The sequence below is a fragment of the Aythya fuligula genome, chromosome 4, assembly GCF_009819795.1.
Source record: "Aythya fuligula isolate bAytFul2 chromosome 4, bAytFul2.pri, whole genome shotgun sequence".
In the NCBI taxonomy this organism is placed as follows: Eukaryota; Metazoa; Chordata; class Aves; order Anseriformes; family Anatidae; genus Aythya; species Aythya fuligula.
The window spans coordinates 29781612-29804167 of NC_045562.1; the positions used below are offsets into that span (position 1 = coordinate 29781612).

The window sequence follows — 22556 nt, forward strand, 5'->3', positions numbered from 1 at the left end:
ATGATTAAAATAGTTGATATATTTTTTAAAAGCATAATGTTCACTTGTTTGGCTTTGACAAGTACAATAAACTAATCTAATTATGAAATGAAAATATTTTCTTAGTGCTATTGTTCCCTAGAGCTTTTTAAGAGCTGTATGCAGTCTGCCAAGTCAGAAATTTTGAAGGGAAAATAATTTTCTGAATGATGAAACCAATCAACTCTGAAAAAAACAGCTGGTAAAATGGTGATTTTTTTTTAAAAAAAAGTTTATTGAAAATACTTTTTTTTTTTTTTTTCAAAGACGGATGATTGTGAAACATTTTGATTTCAGTATGAGACGTTTTAAATGATAGTTCATGCTTTTTTCCACACTTCTGGCTTGTTGGAGGGGAACAAATAAGAGATTGATTCTGAACCAGGATGAGCTGTCAAAATGAGCTGTCAAAACTGTTGCAAGATGGAAATAATTTTATTTATATTGGTTCTACCTGCAAGCAGCCACACTGCTCTCACTTCGTCCTGCTGTGTGTTCCGGTGCACAGGAGTCCAGCCATCATACCTCCCTCATTTTGACTCATTACTGTAAAGTAGCAAGTCCATGGATGTGAAGCTAACAGTGCAGATGTCACCATAAATATTCAAAATGTATTTACATGTACAGATTTAGTCTTGTTGACTGTGTAGTCACAGATGCATCAGAGGAGTCTGTACAAAGCACAGGCTTTGTTAGCTTTGGTGTGATTTCGTGCACTGGCCACATCTCCACCCAAATGAATGACGGGCCATATGTTTTCTGACTGCCTTTGCTTCTCTTGGATCTTCTCTGTCTGTAGTTATACCAAACCTGGTGAATCATTTCCTTGAAAGGTCGGGTAGTCAAAGTGTAGAGAAGAGGATTCAAAGCACTGTTTATTGGCAAGATAAAAATCACCACCCAAGATGTTATGGTACCTTAGGGAGGGAAAGAGAAAGGAAGCTGTAGTAGCATTTGTACATATTAATTAATACAAAGCACATCATGCTTATGAAGCATAGCTACCTGCTAAGAGGCTGGCACAGTTCTTGTTCTGGCTGAGACCCAGTTTCTTGACCCACATCTTTTATTCTGCTTTGCTCTCTTGTCTCTTACTGTGATCACCATTTGCCATCCTCTTCCCATAATGAATGCATGTCCCTGATGTCCTGTTCTCCCCCAGAGCAATATCCTCCAGCCCCTTCTTCCCCACAGAGGCTGATTTAGCTCCTCTGCACCAGTTCTTTGTTCTTTCCCACGTGAAGGGCATTGTATACAATCTTATTTCCTTCTTGCCCTGTTGGTAAGGGTCTTCATGTTCACACCTCCCTCCTTTGTCGCAGTTTCCCGCTCTCCTGCTTATATCAGAGTCTGAGCGCATTTTTCTATCACCCCCTTTTCATCCTTACTGTTTGGGAGAGAAGTTGGATTGTTAGCTGATTGTTAGCTGGCAGGTAGAGAAGGGACAGGACTGTAGTGCTGAAAGGTGGTCATGGGCACCCTCAGCTGCACTGTTTGATTTATAGAACAATTACAGAACTGTCCCAAGCTGTACAAACAGCCTTTACCCCCTGCTTTCTGGCTTGATCCTTTTGCTGCAATATCAATATATTTCTATTGATGCATAATTCTAAGGCTGTCACAGCCCCCGCCAAAGAAATATAGTTTAAAACTCCTTTAAATTTAGACAAACATCTGTGATGTCTTTAATTTTACGAAATTAGCCCAGGCTAACACAGAATGTTTACTTGCTAAATCCAAGATCACCCTGTGGTTTACCAGGATTTCTTCTAGATTTCCTGACTCTGAATACATCTGCTTCTACTTTCCACAACATTTTCTTTAAAATCTCTTAGATGGTTGGATAACTTCATGAAGAAGAATTTTAGAAGGTTTAATATAACTGAAAAATATTTGACACGATCAACACAACCTTCAGACGTTTAAAATTTAAGTCAAAACTTTGAAAAGGCAACTCCCAACACTTCTGGTCAGCATGGCAGACAAAATTCTGAACTAAAATATTTTCTCACCGATACAGTATTGTCACATACAGCCATATGCTAAGTCTGACTCCGTGGCTGCTGGTGCTACTCTTTGTGCTAACATGTTCTTTCCGACATGGTTTACAAGCCCTACATAAAGACATTATTTTTCTAGCATGTACCAATATAGCAAAGAGAAGAAAATAATAAAGCTGTAATTTTTAATCTTTTAAGTTGCACAGTATTTACATGCAAAAGATTTCCCCTAACACGAAGAAAGATAAGCACAGCTTTATGTAACTTACTGTGTGAATATCAATTTGTAAAAGCAAGTTATTTCAGGATAAGAATTGTATGGTTAAATCAAGATAGGAAACACTGTATTGTCTTTAGCCATGGTTAACAGAACCATCAAAAGCTGTCACATGAAAAAAGCCAATCCTATTCAAACTTGGTTTGCAAATATATTTTGTGGAGACAGGCTTTAAAGATTTGAATCTCTGTTGTTTTGGCTGAGTCAAAAGTAACTAGATCTTGATGATGATAGTAAGATAGTCCAATGCAGTAATAAAACAAACTATAATTCAATACATTGTGTGTGCATCTATATAGATAAATAACATAGTTCATGATAATAATGTAGTTCAACATGTGCAATTCTTTAATTCTTTTTTTTTTTTTTTTTCTAAACTGTAAATGCTCTTTATACAGACACAGCTGAAACAGCTGCAAAAGGAAGAACATACCTGGTATTTCTACTTGAAGTAAAGAAAGGAGTTTCAAAATAAAAATGGGTATCCAACATAGTGCATCGGTAAAAACAATGAAGAAAAAACGTTTGGCAAGGGTCATCTCTTTTTTGATATGATTCCGAATTTCAGTAGCCATAATAGCTGTTTGGTGAACACTGTAGAACATGCTTCCATAGGAAAACACAATGATGATAAAAGCAGCCAAGTTTACACCTGTTGAAGAAGTTAAAATTAGTTATGATTTAACAGCACAATGGCAATTAAACATCACCTATCTGTAAGTTGGATAGTAAAGTCCTTTCTCTAAACTGCTAGTCCCATAGAATTAAGTGGCCAGACAATCTAAGTTGGTCTTCATCCAAACACTGAATTACTGCCTCTACTCCAGTATTTATTTAAATTATCATTGCCTGACAAGTGGCTGCCATCGGATCCAAACTATGCAGTGCTTCTCTAGTCTTAACATTGCTTTACTACCCTGACAAAATGTATTCATTCAGGAATTTAATGTTCCTAACTTCTTTCTTCTTTCTGAGCCCTTCAGGCATTTTAAGATATGTAAGTATCAATCTAATATAGTAAAACTCTCAGGCTGGAAAAAGTCTGTAAGGGTATCTGAGTATGAGATGTGAACATCACAGGAAAGCTGCCATATCTGTTTGAAAATCAGATTTGTTATCATATAAAAGGAAGGCTCTAAATGTATATAAGGAAAAAAAGGCAACTTACCTAAAAAAATGACAACAGAATAAATCTGACTTCCTGTACTTTCTGATTGCTCTGAGTGAAGAGGAAAACAGACGCCATTGGTGCCATAGTAGTTCCTGAAAAATTCCTTATTGCTCAGTGGAATAAAAGCAACAACAAACCCAATTATCCAGATAAGAACTAAAATGGAAATTGTCCTGCATTTTCTGGGCTTCAAACACCTAAAAGGATAAACTATGCAGATGTATTTTTCCAAAGTCAGGTAAGTCAATAGCAATACTGACACCTCTGTAGACAGAATAGCCAGCGATCCCACCAATTGACAATGAATACTGTCCATCCACAACTGAGCGTGCTTGTTGTATTCTCCACGATATTTAAGATCAAAAGCTCCAATCACAAATAAATATATTCCCATCAGACAGTCAGCACCTGTGGGCATAGTGCTTAACATCATTATTCACACATCTGAATTTCCCATTCTCTTTGTGTATATGTCTACTGAAAAACAGACATACACACGTATATCAGTACACATTTATGTCAAGTAATACATAGTTATAAAATCAATGCTATAGTCAGAACACTACTCTTTTCAGACTGATTTATTGAAGCTCAAATAAAATTGGTTTGCAAGCAGAAACCAATTTTTTTTTTAATTATTATTATTAGATTTTATTCCTTTTTGATATTGACGTTTCACTTAAGATAGTTTGCTTTGAGCGAAGCATCTCTGCTGGACTCAAAGTTTAGTTTTTATTTGTCCACCTGATAATAATTCAAAACTGATGTGCACAGGCTTCTACTAAGACTTGAAAGTAGTCAGCAAACACAAACGACATCATTCTTGCTCCTTATTAGCTTAGCAGGGAAAGGCAGAAGACAGAGGGAAGTTCCTGTGCAAGCCTGCGGTAATGCCAAGAGGCATCGCTGTGACATTCCTTGAGCTCCTTCTGAGCATCCAAAAGAGAGTTTCTGTTGTAGGCCCTCAGCATAGTCTCAACAGTCCTCACAAGTTCAAACATGTGCCCCGTCCTCAAAATGATGATGTTGGATTAAAAACTATAAGCATAAGAGATGATACATTTAGCAATTATTTAATTCCTGCATTGGCTTCTTATTTTCAAGTCTTCTGCAACCAGGAAGACAAGGAGCCTTGTTCACTTTTTAAGCATACTGAAATATCATGATCCCTTTTCTCTTTCCTATTGCATTTTACATGGGATTTCTATAAAAAGGCTTAATAAGAAATATTTCTCTAATAGTAGTGCTAGCAGGTGAAGAGGAGCTGTCTACATGGAGCTGAAGCCTTCTCAGGTATTTTGATGAGTTTTGGGTGGTGCTCAGACTGCTCCAATGGTTAAACAACAAAGTTTCAGAATGTGTTATTTAGAAATGTTTCAACCACTTTATACAGTGTTGACAATTACATTTCAAAATGCAACTAATAGCATTTGTGAAATAGCTTAGATAGGCTGTCTTGCATTGAGATGGGGTACTAGAGACTGCAATACAATCTCACATAAAAAACTATACTTCTTAATATTGAGGAGCTAGGAGTGGTAGAATTTCTATATTTGTCTAAAACAATTTTTGCTTGTACAAAAAAAATAAACAAGAATAAATACATGCAATAATGTTTACACACACATTTTGCTATTTAATCAAAAGGGCATACCAGTATTTAGGTTTATGGGCCATTGAAAATTTTTGATTATTTTTTCTTCTTGCCAAAGAAAGTGAGAGTTTGACATCATTATGATGGAGATCATAATGATCTCCATCATTAAAATCAAAAGTGAAACCCTTGTAAGTTATCAACTGCCTGTTGTTACAGAACAAAGGCAGCATCTAACAAACTTCCTGGTGTGTAAGATACAGCATTTTGTATGCCATTCACAAGAGCACAAAAGTTCAGTTAATCCAGAGCTGGAAATATGTCACTATATTACAATGTTATAAATTAAGATGTTGTACACACTATCAGTAGATTAAAACAATCTTATTTTACTATTTTACGCACAGAATACTCACAGCAGAGAGACATTATTGAGATGGCGTGGAGCTTATTTTCCGATCTGATGTAAGGCCTCATACAGATAACAAAAATATTTCCAAAGCAAGTGATGGCAGATACAACCCAGACAAACACTCTCTGTATAATGCTAGCTAAGAGATTCTCAAGGGATGAAATCCCATCGGTATTAGGCTTACAGCTGCGCACATGAGGGGCATATCCACAATACTGGAATTTCTTAAAATATCTAAATGTGAGAAACAAAACAAAACAAAACAGAAAGTAGATGGCTCTAGTAAAACTCTCTAGTAAATATTCAGAAAACATATTCTCAAAGAGGAAAAAATAATTTAAAATTGTCAAATTTGACAACTACTTGCATGCCACTTTTCAGACACTTTTGTTTTTACTTATTCAGTGTTCTGCAAGTCGTGAAATTCAGACCAAAGAAAGTGAACTGGATAAACTACTTACATGTGGGAGAGGTTTCTAAGGGGTCTGAACATTCTTCTCTGGATGTTTGCAATATCAATGCCCTCCAAGCTGCTGTAAACAACACACTCTTAATAAAACACAATATAAACTCAATAGTAGAAGAACAAACTTAATGAGCATTTAATTGTGTTCCTATGATTATATGAAACTAGAGATGAACTTTAATTGCCTCTAATCTGTCACTCTTTGAAACTTAACCAGAAAGTCTACATGAAAGCTAAAGTAGAACAAAATGAATCTCACTTAACTCTAATAAGCATTCTGTTCTTCCAAAATCACAGAGAAGGCTCTTTCAGTGCTCTCAGCAGTGCAATCGATGATTATTATGTTGCCCTTCCAGAGTATTGTTCTACCCATGTTCTTTCATCATCTCTGGGAAAATAACAACTTGTTCCAATAGCAATATTTTACATTTCTGTCCAAGGGAGTGCTTTGCAAGACAAACAAACCACTGCAGGAATTCAGTCTTTATTGTCAAGATCAGCAGGAAGTTGGTACACAGAACTTGGCATGTAAGGGAAAATGCTGAATTTCTGGTGACACATAGGTGGGATTTCTTATTTTATTTTTTAATATATGGAAAATGACACTATTATTTCTCCTGCGGTGCTAGATCAGTAACATGTAACTGCGTAAGCTGTTCTTCTAGAACTTCAGTTTCGATATTCTTCTGGAATACCTTCTGGAATTAGATGTGCACCATGTCTTCTAGACTGCAACCTGTCAAGAAGGCTTTGGTTGTTCTTGTGTGCAGCCTTATTTAAATTTATTGTTCAATGCTTTGAGTGCAATATTCATGTGAGTTGTGAACATATTTAGGCAAAAGTGCAGAAAGGCGTTAGTCTTAATGGTTATTTGCTTTGGTCTAACGGGCAGTTTTGCTTGGAGACAGGAATAAGGCCCCAAATACAGAAACTTCTTAGTCTTAGTTAAGCACGGAATGAATCCTGGGGCATGCTTTCCCTAACTACTCCTACCATTTCAAGATAGGAAGGAGACAATGGATGTTCTGCAAACTAAGTGCTGAAACATACCATTTCCTACAGATCTGTCTCCAGGTTTATCAGCTTTCCTAACTTGAAAATATAGAAGGTCCTGACCACTCAATTGCATGAAGTCTTTGGTGTCAAATAACGGCTAAAGTCTATGCTGCAGCTTGACTGCTAGGGAGGTAATTAATTATTTTCTGTGCTCAGATATTTATTTTCATGTATCTTTTACAGATTTAGTACTTTCAGGCCTTTAGCTATGTTCCAAATTCAGTTGAATTTGGCCACTTGAGTCCAAACTGTTGTAAGGAAATGGGACTGATCAACAAAGGCACATGTACTGTGGTTTCCGGCTGCAACTCTGGGGTCAAATCACAAACTCTAGTTATTCCCCTCTCTAAGGAAACATATTTTTGGATCTCCATGGCTATTTTGAAGTTACAAATGGGAAAAACAAATGCTGTGTTCTACTGAGCTGGTTGGTTATTGCAGACATGCATTTGCCTGTGAAGATATATTTAATCTACCACAAGACCAGTTTCAGCTTTGCAAGACTGTCACTGCACCATCACTCAGTTTCAGCAAGGGTTCTACTGGCAGAATTCATGTTTAACTGCTGTGTTAGTTCAGCCATAAAGATTACCCCTAAACTCTTCAAAAAGATTTGCAAAAGTCCCATCCCCTCTGACATGACAACTGAATTGTGCTGTAAGTTGTGCAAGGTCAAAGTAGGGTTGCATTAATCCTTCTCTGTAATAGTGGAATAGACAACATCCTTCATGAAATTGAATTTTTGTTCTCTTTTTGTTGGAGAAATTTCCATTATGATACCAGTATTTATATGAAGGTAAATTGAAACATTGCTAATAGTTATTTTCCAGGTTGAAATTGTTGAGGATCATAACTATAAACTATTTCAAAGGCAATTTCTTTTAAAACATATTTTGGATTATGACCTTCTGAAGGAGATGTGTATTATCACATAGTAAATAAATGATTGCAGAGAAATACTTGATACTTACAGGGATTTGAGTTTAGTTAGAAAATCAAACTGGTCTATTTGAATTTTCTTGATTGGGTTATAAGAAAGGTTCCTGTAAATACAACACAGATTTAAGCAATTTTGCATGTTTTCTCTACAGCCTGTTCCAAAGATAAAGTAAAAATACATAATTAATGTGTGTTTTCAGTCCTGTAGGAAGGACTCGTATTATCGTCAGTTAAAACTGCAAACAATATCATTCATTTAGCATTATTCAGCTTGCTAAGCCAGTGGAAGAGTAGTCAGATACTCTACAGGCATATGATCGTCACACACACACACGTATCACACCTTATCTCCCAACCTGACACTTAAAGGGTTTGACTATAGAAATACTTCAGTATTAAACTTTTAGGAGTTATCTTTTAAGTAAAATAATGTAGTTGAATTGCATGCATTTAGAAACGATTTAAAATTTAGTTTGATTGTTGATAAAATCCATCTTTTCATAATGATTTGTGTGAGCTTAAAAAGAGACTGAGGCAATGGAATGTGAAAATAGACATTAGTGTTAAATGCTGTTAATCTGCACAAGAGTATTTCTAGATATATTCCCTATTTCTTCTCCCTATAACTTTTTCTTACGTTTTTGTTTTGGTGCTATAACTGAAACGTCCAAACACAGTATGTGCAGCTGATAACACTTAGTTGCCCCAGTATGTTGTGACTGATCCCAAGAGGGCTGGAAGATCAGAAAAATAAGTTACTGTACATACTGACACCTGGTTAAAAATAGTTACAGGATTTTTCAGTTGTGCCTGACAGAGGTAGACACAGGGACTTTGCTCAGGAAGGTTAAGCTCCAGTGGAACAGTTGTTCACAGCAGCAGACAAAAAATCAATACTTTCTCAAAAGGTACATAGGTTATACATAGCTATTAGGTCCACTGGGAAGTCCTGCTGCTGCCCTGACATCTTCCTGGTTTAAAATCAAAATACAAGATAAAGGCAGGATAAAATGTGCTGGCTTGTGCTCTGGAGATTCTTCAATTTCGTGACTAGTGTTACTTTCAGATTATGTGAGAAAGACTGAGACTTTCCAGCAGCAGCACTTGAATTTTTCTATGCACATATTATGGAAAAAGAAAGAATGCCTTTCTGGTTTTATAAAATGTGATGCTTTTTTTGGAACTCTTTTACAAGAAAAAAACACTTGCTAACAAGGCAACCGTATGAATCTCTTAAACGTTTATTTTTAGAGCCAAATCACTATATCACATTAAAAACTCCTATTGAAATTATGAAGTTCTGATACAGCTAGCATATCTCATTTTTCATATAGTAACTGGATCTAGAAAAGATTGAATTTGAATTTGCTCTCTTTTTGGACATGAAAATATCCATCTTTTTACAAAATTAGTATCAAAATAATGGTATATACATTTGTTTTTCTTTGGTTCTTTTCTTTCCTGGCATTCATGACTGAAAGCATGTTATATGAGTAATATACAGTTATATAATAATAAGAAGAATCAAGAATCCTTACAGTTGTGAAAGCTCCTTTAGATCCTTAAATATATATGGAGGAAGTGATTCAATCTTGTTGCTAGCCAAGTCTCTGCAGAAACAGCCATAGGTAGGATATCATAAGTTCCTAGTAGGTTCAGTTGTTTAGCTGAAGAGTTTTGTAATTCCAAGATACACAGTTTTATTCAATTTGCCAATTAGAGTATTATTTATTATATATAGGTTTATCAGAAACTTGGACTGTTAAAGAATGCTGATAAAACAACATGAAAAGATAGATCCACGAGATTTCCCTTAGACTAATTCAAATATGTCATTAGATACATAACTTATTATCATTATATGTAGATGAAAAAGAAATTGAAATACACTTAACTTGAGTTGCAGGAATTTAGAAATACATTAAACATATCGTTTCATGATGGGAACTGTCTCTCATCTCATATGGGTTAGCCAACACTACATCTTTCCCTTAGTTCTCTAACTTGATGTTATTTTTACTAAACATGGAGAGTATTAATCACTGTAGACAGAGAGGTAAAGACCTCAGCACAAAAGATACCGGCAAACCAGTCTAAAAGACAATGAAAGCACACATGTACCTAGAGTGTGGTAATAATTCTTTTAATTATTAATAATTAAGATTAATTAATATGATTCTATTAAGGTAATGCAATGACCTTGTGAGCAAAAAGGCAATATTATCAAGAATCTCAGAGCATTACTTTATTGCCTATTTCTTCCTTGTTAAATATATGGAAAAAAACAACTGAGGATAGGTGCTATCTCCAGAACATGTCATGTGAAATAGAATCGATGTTAAGTTTATGTTAAATGACATACGCAAAATAAATTATAACTCTTTGTGACTTGTTCTACAAGTAAAAGAAGAAATTGACTCACAATTCGTCTAACATTTGGAGAGAAGAAAAACTGTTTTCATTTAAAGAGCTGATTTTATTCCGCCTCATCACCCTGGAAAGAGAAAACAAGCTTATATTGCTGTTGCTTGAAAACTATTTGTTTTTGAAGAATACTTCACAAACTTTTAAAATTCTTTCTTAGTTGGATCTTCAAATATCTTCCTCACTAATTTAGCTAACAAGGTGATCAGATATAGAAACTTACATTTTTACAATTCCACAAGTAACTTTTGTTGTCTATGCATGCATTTGCATGTATATTTTGTGCTCTTTTTGCTGTATTGGTATCTACCACCAAATAAAGTACAGAAGGATATGATAGTACAGTTGACTACAGTTTGAGAATTCAAGATATTTTAAGGAATAAAACTAATTCTTGACAAAAATTTGAATGTTCAAGCTGTATCCTGGGCTGCATCAAAAGAAGTATGGCTAGCAGGTCAAAGGAGGTGATTGTCCACTTCTACTCCACTTGACTGAGACCCCACCTGGAGTGTCTGTTCAGCTCAGGGCCCCCAGCACAAGGACATGGACCAGTTACAGCAGCTCCAGAGGAGGACCACGAGGTCAGAGGGCTGGAACACCTCTACTACGAAGGCAGGCTGAGGGAGTTGGGGTTGTTCAGCCTGGAGAAGAGAGGGTTCTGGGGAGACCTTACAGCGGCCTTCCAGTACCTAAAGGGGGCCTACAGGAAAGCTGGTGAGGGACTCTTGGTCATGGAGTGTAGGGATAGGACAAGGGGTAATGGCTTTAAACTAAAAGAGGGGAGATTTAGATTAGATACAAGGAAACATTCTTCACTCAGAGGTGGTGAGGCACTGGCGCAGGCTGCCCAGAGAAGCTGTGGATGTCCCATCCCTGGAGGTGTTCAAGGCCAGGCTGGATGGGGCTTTGGGCAACCTGATCTGGTGGGAGGTGTCCCTGCCCATGGCAGGGGGTGGAACTGGATGGTCTTGATGGTCCCTTCCAACCCAAATTGTTCTGTGGTTCTTTGATTCCTTCCGATAAGTTCATTTAGCCATGTTACCATTCTAGTGCTCTTTATTCACTCAAGTCTTTCCATTATCCATAGCAGGCCAATATAAATTTTATGAGATCAGGAGAAAGATAAATTGGACTAGACAGCTTGGGACCTAACAGCACCTTGGAAACAAGCACACAGTTGTGCAACTTTTCCTTCAGTCATATTTCATCTGTCACTGTGCTTTCTCCTTAAATAAACAACCTAGACTTTAAATGCAAAGAGAAAGCCAAGAATGTGGATCCCACAGAAGATTTAACAATTTTTAAAAGTGACAGTTACTATGTAGCATACTAATTGATCAAAAGATAGATTGGATTTTCTGAAGATCATTACAACATCACTGAAGAAAATTTGATGAGAATACTAAAGTTGATGGGCCAACCAGCTGGGCCATTAAACTTTTCAAAATAAAGAAATAAGCTACCTACTTTGTATTTTTGCTTCTTTTTAGTATAACATTTTTTCCTTCTCTCCCAAGTAAAAAGTTAAAGTGATATTTTCTAAATCTTATTATCAGTCAAAATCACTTCACTGAAGTTTAGTTACATACATCAAGGACGAATTTTGCTATAAATTTAAACAGTGTAGCCACTGTATAGCGCTCATTTTAAACTGAGCATTTTAATTTAGTCTCTTTGGCATCTGGTTTGGTAACCATGATACTCAGGAAACTTTTAGCTCAAATATAAATCATTTGGGGTGGCTAATATATCCTGTTACTTACAGTACAGTTAGAGTGTTGCAGGAGAAAAAAGTGATATTTCTTAAATGATGGATATGGTTGCCTTCAAGGTCTCTAGGATATAAAAACAAAATGTTAATCACCAAAAACAAATTTATTTCATTCAGGCAGTTATTCTAAGTTAATTAAAGAAAAATACTACCAGAATGTCATGATTGCACAAAAGAGAACAGAAACCAGAGATCTATTTTTTTCTACACACCTGGCTGATGACTCCAGGTCATCAACCCAGCAGGCACTCTGTAAGATCATTCCAGTGCCATTAGAAAAAGCAGTATGGAAATACAATACAAATACAAGAAAATAGTATTTTTCTAGTGAAATACAAGGTAGACTTACAACCAGTTTAGTCTTGGCATATATTGGCACAGAGGTTTGTCAGGCAAACGAGCAAGAGAATTATTCATCATTTCTCTGAGGAAAAAAAAAGTAAAATAAATTAAGGCTGACTATATTTGCCAAAAATTACCTAATAGAAAAAAAATCTTCTCTCTTATATTTGTACTTTTGGAAAAAGGAAGTCAAACCCTGATTCATTCCTCAGAGTCTTAGAGGCAGTATTATTTTCTTAAACTTCCATATGTTCCCTATGGCATTCAGTGCAGTGCTATTTTATCTTTGACTTGTTTGTTACCAGGTAAAGGGAAGATGCTCATTCAATAGTATCTTAAATAAAACAAAACAAGTCAATTTGAGTATTTTGACTATGCTGTCAAAACATGTAATTTCTATCAGTGATGCAGGAAGGGGGAGGTGGAGGGAGGTTTGCCTCCGGCTGCAGAGGAAGGGGTCTCTTGTATTGGCAGGTGGAGAGGACAAGGACAGGGTCTTGGAGAGAGAAGTTGGGCTGCTGCCAAGGGTCAGGCAGGAGCTGCGGAGCAGCGCTGCCTACCCATACCCCTACCTCCTGTGGGCAACTGGCACCCACTGCTGCAGCTGCCATGTTCTTTTCCTCTCGGTGCCATAGTCTTTTTGCTCTTATTTTTCCCCAGCTATCTTCCTATGCTTTTCCAGATACCATACATGTATGTCTGCTGCTGCCAAAATCCTCCTACTCTAGCATGTCACACCTGGCAGCAAGAAGCAGCAGCATGTTCACCGTCCTCATTTAGGTGTTTCCCACTCCCATACGTGGAGTGGAAAGTTTTGCAGACTTTCCTGGGAGAGAGCCCAGTGCTTGCCAAGGACGTTATTTGTAGATTCATTTTATAAAGCGTAGGATCTCACGCATCCTGTCTGGCCTCTTGTGTGGCTTCAGGAAAAGCAATTGTGTTCCTATTGATTTTGGTAGTTCATAGCTGCATTTAGGTCATTTATCTATGTAAAATGGACTGAAATAATGGGCTCCACTGGGGCTGGGTAGGTTTCTGAAATAGAAGCTCTCCTACAACAGCAAACAATATAGTGTGGTGAGCAAGCACAGTCATTATAAAAAGTTTTTGTCTGTTTGTTTTTAAATATATCTGTCCTTCTTCTTCTGTTCTTTTAAATAACACTTTTGGTTCTTATTCCATACTTACAGGAGAATAAGTGATTTGAGTCCATAAAATGTTAATGGAGAGATCCGATTTATTCTATTATTTTCAATTATCCTGTAAATTACAGCAAAGCATGTATCAGATTGATAATTAACTATAGTCTTAAATTGAACAGATGATAAAAAATAATATTTTGAATTCACATTTTTCAAATGCTCATTCAAGCCACTTAAATAAAAATTGGCAACTACTACACAGTATGTCAGAGTATTCATCAAAATAATTACCTTTCAGAAGAATTAAATATTTTTTATAAATTTTTAACTTAGAGAAAGTAATTACTTTCAATTTAGAAAAATGGCGTTTTCATGCTTGTTTTAAAATTATTTGATCAAGACTTTGAATGGATTTTCTGTGAAAACAAAGCACTAGTACAAAACATTGTTCCAAGGTAATCCATCAGTTTAAAACACAAAAATGTTAGATATATAGTTATATGCTTATTTTTAATAATTTTACTGAGTTAAAATAGTATTTAATTTCTATCTGTCTAAAATGCAGCAATAAATCAATAGTTCAAATGATAAAGTCATTATTTTCTGGTACATTTCAAGTACTACTTAAAGGTAAAGACCTGCTCCCAAATCATTTCTACTCTTGTAGTGACTGAGTTATTTAATGTAATAATATGTAACAAGCAATTACTAATAACAATATTTAGGATTGTAAAATAATTCAGGCAACTGAGACTCTGCTCTCACAACATGTAACTTGAGTTCCTTATTATCTGTTACAAAAGTACTGCTACACACAAAAATGAAAGCAGTCCATATATTATTATACTGCCTCAATTATTCCTTGATAAAATAAGCATACAAATAAGAAAATAACATACAGCCATTCAAGTTTATGGAGATCTTCAAAGACACCAGGCTTCAAATTGGTTAACTTGTTGTTACTCAGGTATCTGAATCAAGATCAATAAAATATAAACAAATGGGATGCATCAGATGCATGAAAATGAGTTTCAAGATCTTTCCTTGATAACTTATAAGAATACATTTTTTTTTTAATGACAATTATTATTTTTGATTATGGCAATTTTCATGCCTTTACTTGAAAAATAACCCAGTTATTAAGCAAAACACCCCCTCATATGTGATTCCAGCCTCTCTTTCCCCAAGAAAGCCAGCAGGGGATGTCCAGGCATGTGTCTTTCATAGAAATGCCAGAGCTAAGTTGAACTCTCCATAGCGAGGACTTTTGGAAAAATTATGTGGAACATTTTGTCTTATCTGTAAGAAAACAGCAATGCTGAGCATTTTCGGTGCCACATTTTAGGCCCATTTCAGTTTCCTTCTGTGGAGTGATTAGTTCCATGAATTTTTCTAGGATCATGCTCAGTCTTTGCTAAGGACATTAGTCATGAATGTAGACACCAGAATCATGGAAAAGGAAATGCGGAGAAATGAAGGGTGGCACTATAAATGGTCTGGGAAGGTAATAACAGCAGCTGTAATAACAGATAATCATCACCCACACTCATGAAGGAAAAGTAGAATGTAGAACAGAAAAAAAATAAAAAACAATAAAGCTTAAAAAAACACCACAGAAACAACAAACCCCAACCAAACAATGTAATTTATGTATCATCCCTTTCACTGATATAGTTCCTTTAAAGTTAAAAGCACCTTTCAAAAAGCTGCTGCAAAATAAAGAAAAAAAAAAAAGTGTTCTTTTTATTACTGATACTGGTTGCTTTGGTTTGCTTCTGTAAACCAGAATGGCATGTTAAAGAATTTCCATTCAGTGCAAGTTCTTGCTTTTGTTTCACTCCCTTTTCATTCGTTCTGCCTTTATGCAAGGTAACTACCACAGTCTCCTTCTTCCATTCTGCATAGTTGGGGAATAGGAGTATAGTATAGAGCTCACTTGTATTTTCAAAGTATTGTCCTATCAGATAAACTCAAATAGCTAGAATCAGCACAAATAGCTCTTTATATATCATTGTTTTCTCAATCATATCATCAATCATTTTGCAATTTCATAACTTTGAAACAAATAAGAGAGATATTTGTAGCAATTCTCAGCGCTGTTCATGTTGCTTTTCACTTAAATAGTCCTAAAGCAATACTTACAGTTTTGTCAAGTTGTATAAACCTTTGAAAGCATGTTTGGACACAGCTCTGATTTTATTATTCTGAAGATACCTAAGAAGATACAACAATAACAATAATTGATTTTCCAGGCATGCAGTCAAAGCAATCATAAATAGAGAACTAAAATCTATCAACTAAACTGAATTTACACGTGATACTGCAAAAGAAGCTGTCAAAATTGTTACACCCTAAATCTGACAGTAATAATTTCATAGCTGTTGTTGAAAAGACTGCAAAAATGTTTTAAAAGAAATAAAAACTCATAGCAAAATTACAAAATTCATTCAAAGAGACACTTGGTTTGCTTAAGAACAAAGAAATGCTTGTACTTGACATTCTATTTTAGGTTCCAATCTTGCAGTCCGTACCTTTGTGACCTGACTTTTATGTTTAGCCAGAACTCTGCTACAAACAAGAGCATTTTGTGTGGCAAATGTCAGATAAACAAATGTTTTTGACATTTCTTTTTAGAGTTCCAGAGAAATTTCAAAACACTTCAAGATAATACAGTAATAATGTAGAACGAATCGTGCTGATTTTCTGTAAAATAAAGAATACTATTTTTTTCTTGTTTTTCATCTACTTTGATGAAATAGTAAGTTCAAAAATACTACAATCTGCAAATGTTGAATTATTAAAAAATAATTTTAAAGCATTATGGTATTATTCTCTAAGAAATCTATAAATAGAAATCCTTTATATTAAACTACAGTCAACGATATATACAGTCCTGATGCATTCCTGTTACAAACAGTGACAAAAAAATCAGCTTTTAGAAAATAGGTTTGTGTCAAACACTGTTCAATAACTTTCTGAAAACATACAGTTATTAATTCAACAAATGTTTTGTACAGGGAGGTATAACTACATGTATTTCTCTTCATGAAAACACATCCTCCAAGTTTAAGGTAATGGTACTTAACTTTGTGAACACAAGATGGTGCTGCAGTACAGTGCAGTTTCCATAAAAGTTTTATGTTGTCTAGGAACATAAGAACCCTGTTCTAGAATTTTGCATGCATTTCTTAATTGCACTGATTCTATATAAATCAAACTCATTAAAGGCTATGATTTTTGAACAACGTATTTTTTGGACATAAAAAAACACAATCTGACTACTTGAAACATTATCAAATCGGTAATAGAAATATAGAAGTAAAATCAAGTGCCGTATGAGTAAGCTTCCCATGACAGCAGAAAGTTTAACTTCTCAGACTTTCACTTTGCAGAGTAAATGAATTCATACTTTATTTTGTCATATTGCTATTCATTACAAATCTAACTTTGAACATTATGAAGTTTTAGCATTTTTCTGGTATAAAGCAATCAATATAATCAAAATTAAGTATGCAGAAATGATGGTTTTGCTAAAAGAGGGATGTCAAGTCAAGCTACTTGAGACAAATATGGTTACACAATTATTCTGATGTACTCAAGAGTAAGACAAAACAGAATTTTGAGTGTAACCTGAGACTTGTCACTCAGATATTAGGGTTTGTGTGTATGTGTGTGTGAAAGAGAGAGAGAGACAGACAGACGGAACAAATATTTAAAGCTCTTAATAGATATTTGAAGTTTAAATGTTTCCTTACAGATTTTTAAGGTCTTGGTATTTCTTGAAAACATCAGCAGAAAGTCTCCTTAGCAGATTCCTCTGAAGAGACCTGTAGGAATGAATGCACACAATAACACTACTCTGTAGGTATACTGAAGATGAATTTATCCTATTTCATGCAATTCTAATATATTCACTGTGTTTAATGGATTTTCACAGTAAATCAAATGATTTGGCAGGAATAATTAGATATTTCCATAAGGGTCAATTTATATGTTTAAGAGTGTCTCTATATGGTTTATGAACCAAAAAACAGAACAGCTCTTTGCTGTTGTACTCCATTTCTGAAGTAGATTAAATTCAGTCAGATTTGACTGCATTGATCAATTCAAGTAAAGAGTTTAATCTAGAAGTGAGTTTGAGTTAGTGGATTAGGAGGAGACTGTGAAAAGACATGAAAAGACAAATAGGTAAAATAATCTTACCCTTTTCTGTAATTTTGGAAGCTACTATTATCACCATTTTCCGTTTTTCATACGGACAGTATCCCTCCAATCCTCCCTCTCCATATGATTAAAAATGTGATTAAAACAGCATGAATTAATGTTAATGATGTGAGACCAAGAGTATCACTAAATTCCTGATCAAGGTAGAAAGACAACAGTCTCAGAGTGGGAAAAATAAAAAATAAAAAAAATCACACTCCTCATTTCTGAGGCAAGAAGATTCCTTTGGAAACTTGCTCTAGATGCAGTCCTCAGTCAGCCCAGACTGGGTGGCTGATGGGAAAAAATAAAAGGCCTGTTTCCTGGGAATGGAGATAGCTACAGTCTCATCCTTGAGTAGACAGTGAATGAAGATAAACACCAGGTAAAGATCTGTCGGTGTTTTCCTGGGAGGCATTGGGAAGACAGCATTGTCCACCATTGACACCATCCTGCTGTGGAGCCCATGCAGTGGGCCATGAAGCACAGCTGTAGTCATGAGGCACCATCACACAGCCTTGCGTCACACTTCCTTGCCTCATTCCCCAAGGAAAGAAAAGGTGGTGTTGCTGCTGTTTGATTATGGAATAGGGTTAGTTTTGAATATGACAACAAATTAGAGCTGGGGATGCTCTACGCTCTGCCATTTTGCTGTTCTAGGGATTGGTGGTACAGCCGTAGCTGTTTTCTGCTTTCCCCTCCTGGCAGCCTACAATTGCAATAAGCAATAGCCCATTACAATGGGACTCGGAGAGCCTACTGCTCCCTCCCAGCTTCCTGCAGTGCTGCGACTTTTGTTATTCAGTAAGAGCATCTTTGCTGACGCTAGATAATAAAAGCACCCTGAGACTCTCAATATTCATACCTATTTAAGCAATAAGCCCCATACTTTATCATCAAAGAATGTTTCAGGGCAGTTGAAAAAATAATATTTAAATCCAAGAACTGAAAATATTTGGGTATAAACTAAAACACAGATTTATTTCAATTTATTTATTCCTGACAAGGACAAAAATAATTTAGGGCACATCTGGACTAGAACAGAATCTAGCCCAAAAGCCAGCTTACCTGACTCACTGCTTTTTCTAGAGCTAGAACTGGACCATTGCTTTTGAAGTCTTTGCTGACTCTGAGCCAACAGCAAGTTTAAATACATTATTAAATCCATATGACATTCTGCATTAAACTTATTTTGAAGTTTTGTGGTAATTGAACACAGACCCAGCAAGAGGAACCTCAGCCACACATGGACACAAACCAGAACCGAACAGAAAGGTCTGTACCCTTGCTTTATGGGAAAGATCCTCAGGTAAGGACCAGTGATACTGCCCTCTATTCACCATATAGAAAATGGCATCTCAAGCAGGATTTTTTTTTTTTTTTGTGTGCAAACAAAGAACCAATATCAACCATTTGCAGATCTCTTCAGAAAGTCCGGATTGCACATACATATCTGTATGATGACCCAGCTGAGATGAAACCCTCATAAATAATGGCCTATTCAGAGACATTGAATGAGAACTAAAAAGATTTGCTCAAGCAGGTGGTTCTACTAAGATCAAGGTTAGTGATGATATTATCAGTCTATAGACTAGGAATGTTGCCAGAATCATAGAACAATGAAAAAGTCCTAAGCATTATGTCCTAAAAGGAAACTTTTATTTTAAAGATTTCTTTAGGTTTTCTGAAACTGTTGCTACTGCAAGTCACTATTACAAATATAAAACGACCATTTCACATATATATATTTTTTAGTTTCTTTTCTCTCATTTTATGCAGTGGAAATCTGTATTTTAAACATCAAAGGACGTATCAACAGTGAGACATACTGTGCTTTCACAAACACCAGCTGAGACAACTGGTCATAACTATATGGCTGCAGTTGTGAAATCATCGTAGAACTGATTGTCAAGCCTAAACAGAGCAAGAGGCCACATTTCTGCTTTACTTACATCATAGTTATGTTCGAAGAGACCGAAGGGACAGCACGCAGTTTGACAGCATCACAGAAGATCTCCAGCCCTTGGCACACACATTCTGCTGGCACAGCACCAGCCACTACATGAAAGCAAGAAGGTTGGGTGGGTGGTATAGATGGGGAGAAAAGAAATACAGTGTAAAAGAACAGCGAGCTCAAGGGCTGACATAGCAGCATATGTTAAACAAAATTTAAATTAAGGCATACATTGTTTTTACTTAATTTATTTAGATATAGGAATACCCTAGCATTAAACATAAAGGAATATAAAAAAATGTCACCTCCTGAACTCAGTGAAAGAGCTTTTACAGCTAAGATACAGGCTTGATACAGGAATATGGCATGGTACCATTGTTTTTTCTTTTTCAGATATTTTGTGACCCTAGTCCTTTTATATTTGCTAGAATTGGCACAGTTCTGTCTGTGCTTTAACTTGGTGCTTGTAGTCGACAACTGTCAGAAAATCTATACAAATGGACAAAAGACTGTAGATGTGGACTAGGGTTCATCATTTGATGTGTGAAGAAGTGAATTGAAAAAACGTTGCCTTTAGTTCACTTTGAAAAATGTGTTTCATAGTCTTTCCAGCTGTATTAATACAGTTAGATAAACATTTATATTGCCTTCCTAATTGACATATATTTGGCAAACCTTCTTCAGAAAATGAGTCACTCTTATTGGAACAGAAATTAGCTTCAATGCATTTCTTAGTCTGAGACATTAATTTTACTACAATTTTACTACAAATGAAACCACACTGTATTTCTATTTTTGATAAGCATATTTGCAATGTATTTATTTCCAGGAATTATCAGTAATAACTACTTACAACACTCAGGTGTCTTGGTCTGAAATGCATACAGAGATTTCATTTTGTTGTACTTGTCCTTTGCATAATGCTTGTCAAATTGTAGAGACCATCCATTGTTGTCTTCTAATAAAAAAATAGTACACGCATTAGAAAAATAGCTTCACTAAGATTAGTAGCATCTATTTTTTTTTCCTCAGTTTTTATCTCAACAACATGATTTTTCCAGAAGATCTAATAGAACAGTAAATGACCTTGTCTTAATACGGCTGTCTAATCAACAGTATGTACTGAGATTAAAAATTGCTCAGTAGGAGCATCTTCTGATACCTTCAACAATTCAATATTTCTGTGACAGTTGCACACACATACAAAAAGGTAATTTACTTCAGAACTTTTTGTCTACACAGAATTCTAATAACAGTAAGCAATCTTATTTTCCTACCTCCTTAAGTGTGCAGGTTTGTCATTTCGTCCAGGAAAGCTTAAATGATTACTATGATTTTGACCACTTCTTTCACAGCACCACTTCAGCCTAAAATCTATTTCCTGAAAATCTAAATGAAGGCCAAGTGAACAGTGCTTTTCAAGAGAATGTGTGCCATGTTGTAACATATTCAAGCCAGTATGTCTAAGTTAAGCTCAATGTGCATCTTCTTAAGCAAAGCATTATTCCATACCAGTTTGGTCCTTGTGCAAATACTTGAAGAGAGTGCATTATGGCCATAAAGGTGAAAAATAAAGGAGAGATCTTTCGGTTCCTTCCCACAAATGAGGATTTCCAGGTACAGTGGTGCTGGAAATAATTCCAGATCTATTTCTTTGATGTCTATGGTGTATCTGGCATCTGTAAATAACTGATGATGTAGCCACTTCCAAAACAGGAATGGAAAACATAACAACAAACAAATAAACAAACAAGCAAGCAAACATAATAATAATAATAATAAAACTTGCTTGTGACAACTGTGGTCTGATTTTTGTTTTACTAGTTTTAGTCCAACTTTTCAGCTCTGACAACGCCCACACCTTTTTAGTTTAAAGCATCTCATTTGCACAGATTTGTACCAGTAGCAGAAATGCTCCTTAGAATGACACTCACTAGCTGGTGAGGTGAAGCATCAGTGGTAATTGGAAGCATTATTTTGTAATGATACCTACTGTCAAACATTCACATGTTGTTTGAAAACCCTGAGAAGGGCTCTGCTGAGCTTGTTGTTACTGTCTTACTTTCACTTTTATAATATGCCATCAATGGTCTTCCCCCTGTATATTAAAAGTTTAGTTATACTTAAATACCATTCCTCATGGACATTTATCTATGAATGTTTATATTCAAGTAAGCATTACTATTGTATCTACCATCTTGAAAATAGGTAGGCAGAAATTAAATATATTTATACCTTTGTCCTCTCTCCCATTCTGAAATGGCATCTCATACTTCATGCCACATTACAACTCAACTGTTTCTTCAGATAGGCAGGGAAATTATTCTACTCTGAAAGCATCTCCTTAAACCTACCTGTGGAGCGTCGGCAGATGGAGCTGTTCTGAGAGCCAACTGCCTAAACTGAAAAGATGTACTATCAATTATAATTAACGGATATTTTGAAAGATTAGGAACTTCAGGCAAACTATCTTTTATGTAGTTATTAATTTGTTATGCATAAATTAAAACGATTGAAGATTTGAGGCAGAAAGAAAACGCTGTCTTCAGGAATTGCTCTATTAAGAGAAAAGACTTGAAAAGTGCCTTAACTTGAGAATCCATGTGAACCAGACTACGCCCTGCAAGAATGTCAACTTCTCACCCAGAGAAGGCACTTAAGCACATTTTATTAATTTCCTTGAGAGCACCTGGTATCCACTGATCCATTAGCAATTTTGCCGGTCAGATCATTAAGCTGATTTTCAGCAGCAGCCCAATGCATTTTGGACAAAATGAAAGCAGT

The 22556-nt window shown here is 35.7% G+C and overlaps 1 protein-coding gene across 1 annotated transcript; it reads right to left on the reverse strand.

Moving 5' to 3' along the window:
- Window positions 1-293: 293 nt before the first annotated feature.
- RXFP1 (relaxin family peptide receptor 1) lies at window positions 294-20730 on the reverse strand. Its single transcript, XM_032186826.1, has 16 exons — window positions 20626-20730; window positions 19771-19876; window positions 17371-17442; window positions 15758-15829; window positions 14515-14586; window positions 13662-13733; window positions 12481-12555; window positions 12124-12195; window positions 10356-10427; window positions 9472-9543; window positions 7966-8037; window positions 5934-6005; window positions 5477-5706; window positions 3464-3874; window positions 2729-2947; window positions 294-935 (listed from the first exon to the last, which is right to left on the reverse strand). The coding sequence occupies exons 1-16, from the start codon at window positions 20666-20668 to the stop codon at window positions 634-636; spliced, it is 2034 nt and encodes a 677-aa protein (XP_032042717.1). The 5' UTR covers window positions 20669-20730; the 3' UTR covers window positions 294-633.
- Between the last annotated feature and the right edge of the window lie 1826 nt (window positions 20731-22556).

What these genes read in the sequence shown, in the direction of transcription:
- RXFP1 (XM_032186826.1), bottom strand. Translation starts at nt 20,668, where the DNA reads ATGAAATCTCTGTATGCATTTCAGACCAAGACACCTGAGTGTT. An exon ending in CTAAAGGAGCTTTCACAACT is followed by an intron (nt 8,038 to 9,471) that starts GTAAGGATTCTT and finishes TTGTATTTACAG; the next exon opens with GAACCTTTCTTATAACCCAA. An exon ending in CTCAATAATGTCTCTCTGCT is followed by an intron (nt 3,875 to 5,476) that starts GTGAGTATTCTG and finishes CTATGCCCACAG; the next exon opens with GTGCTGACTGTCTGATGGGA.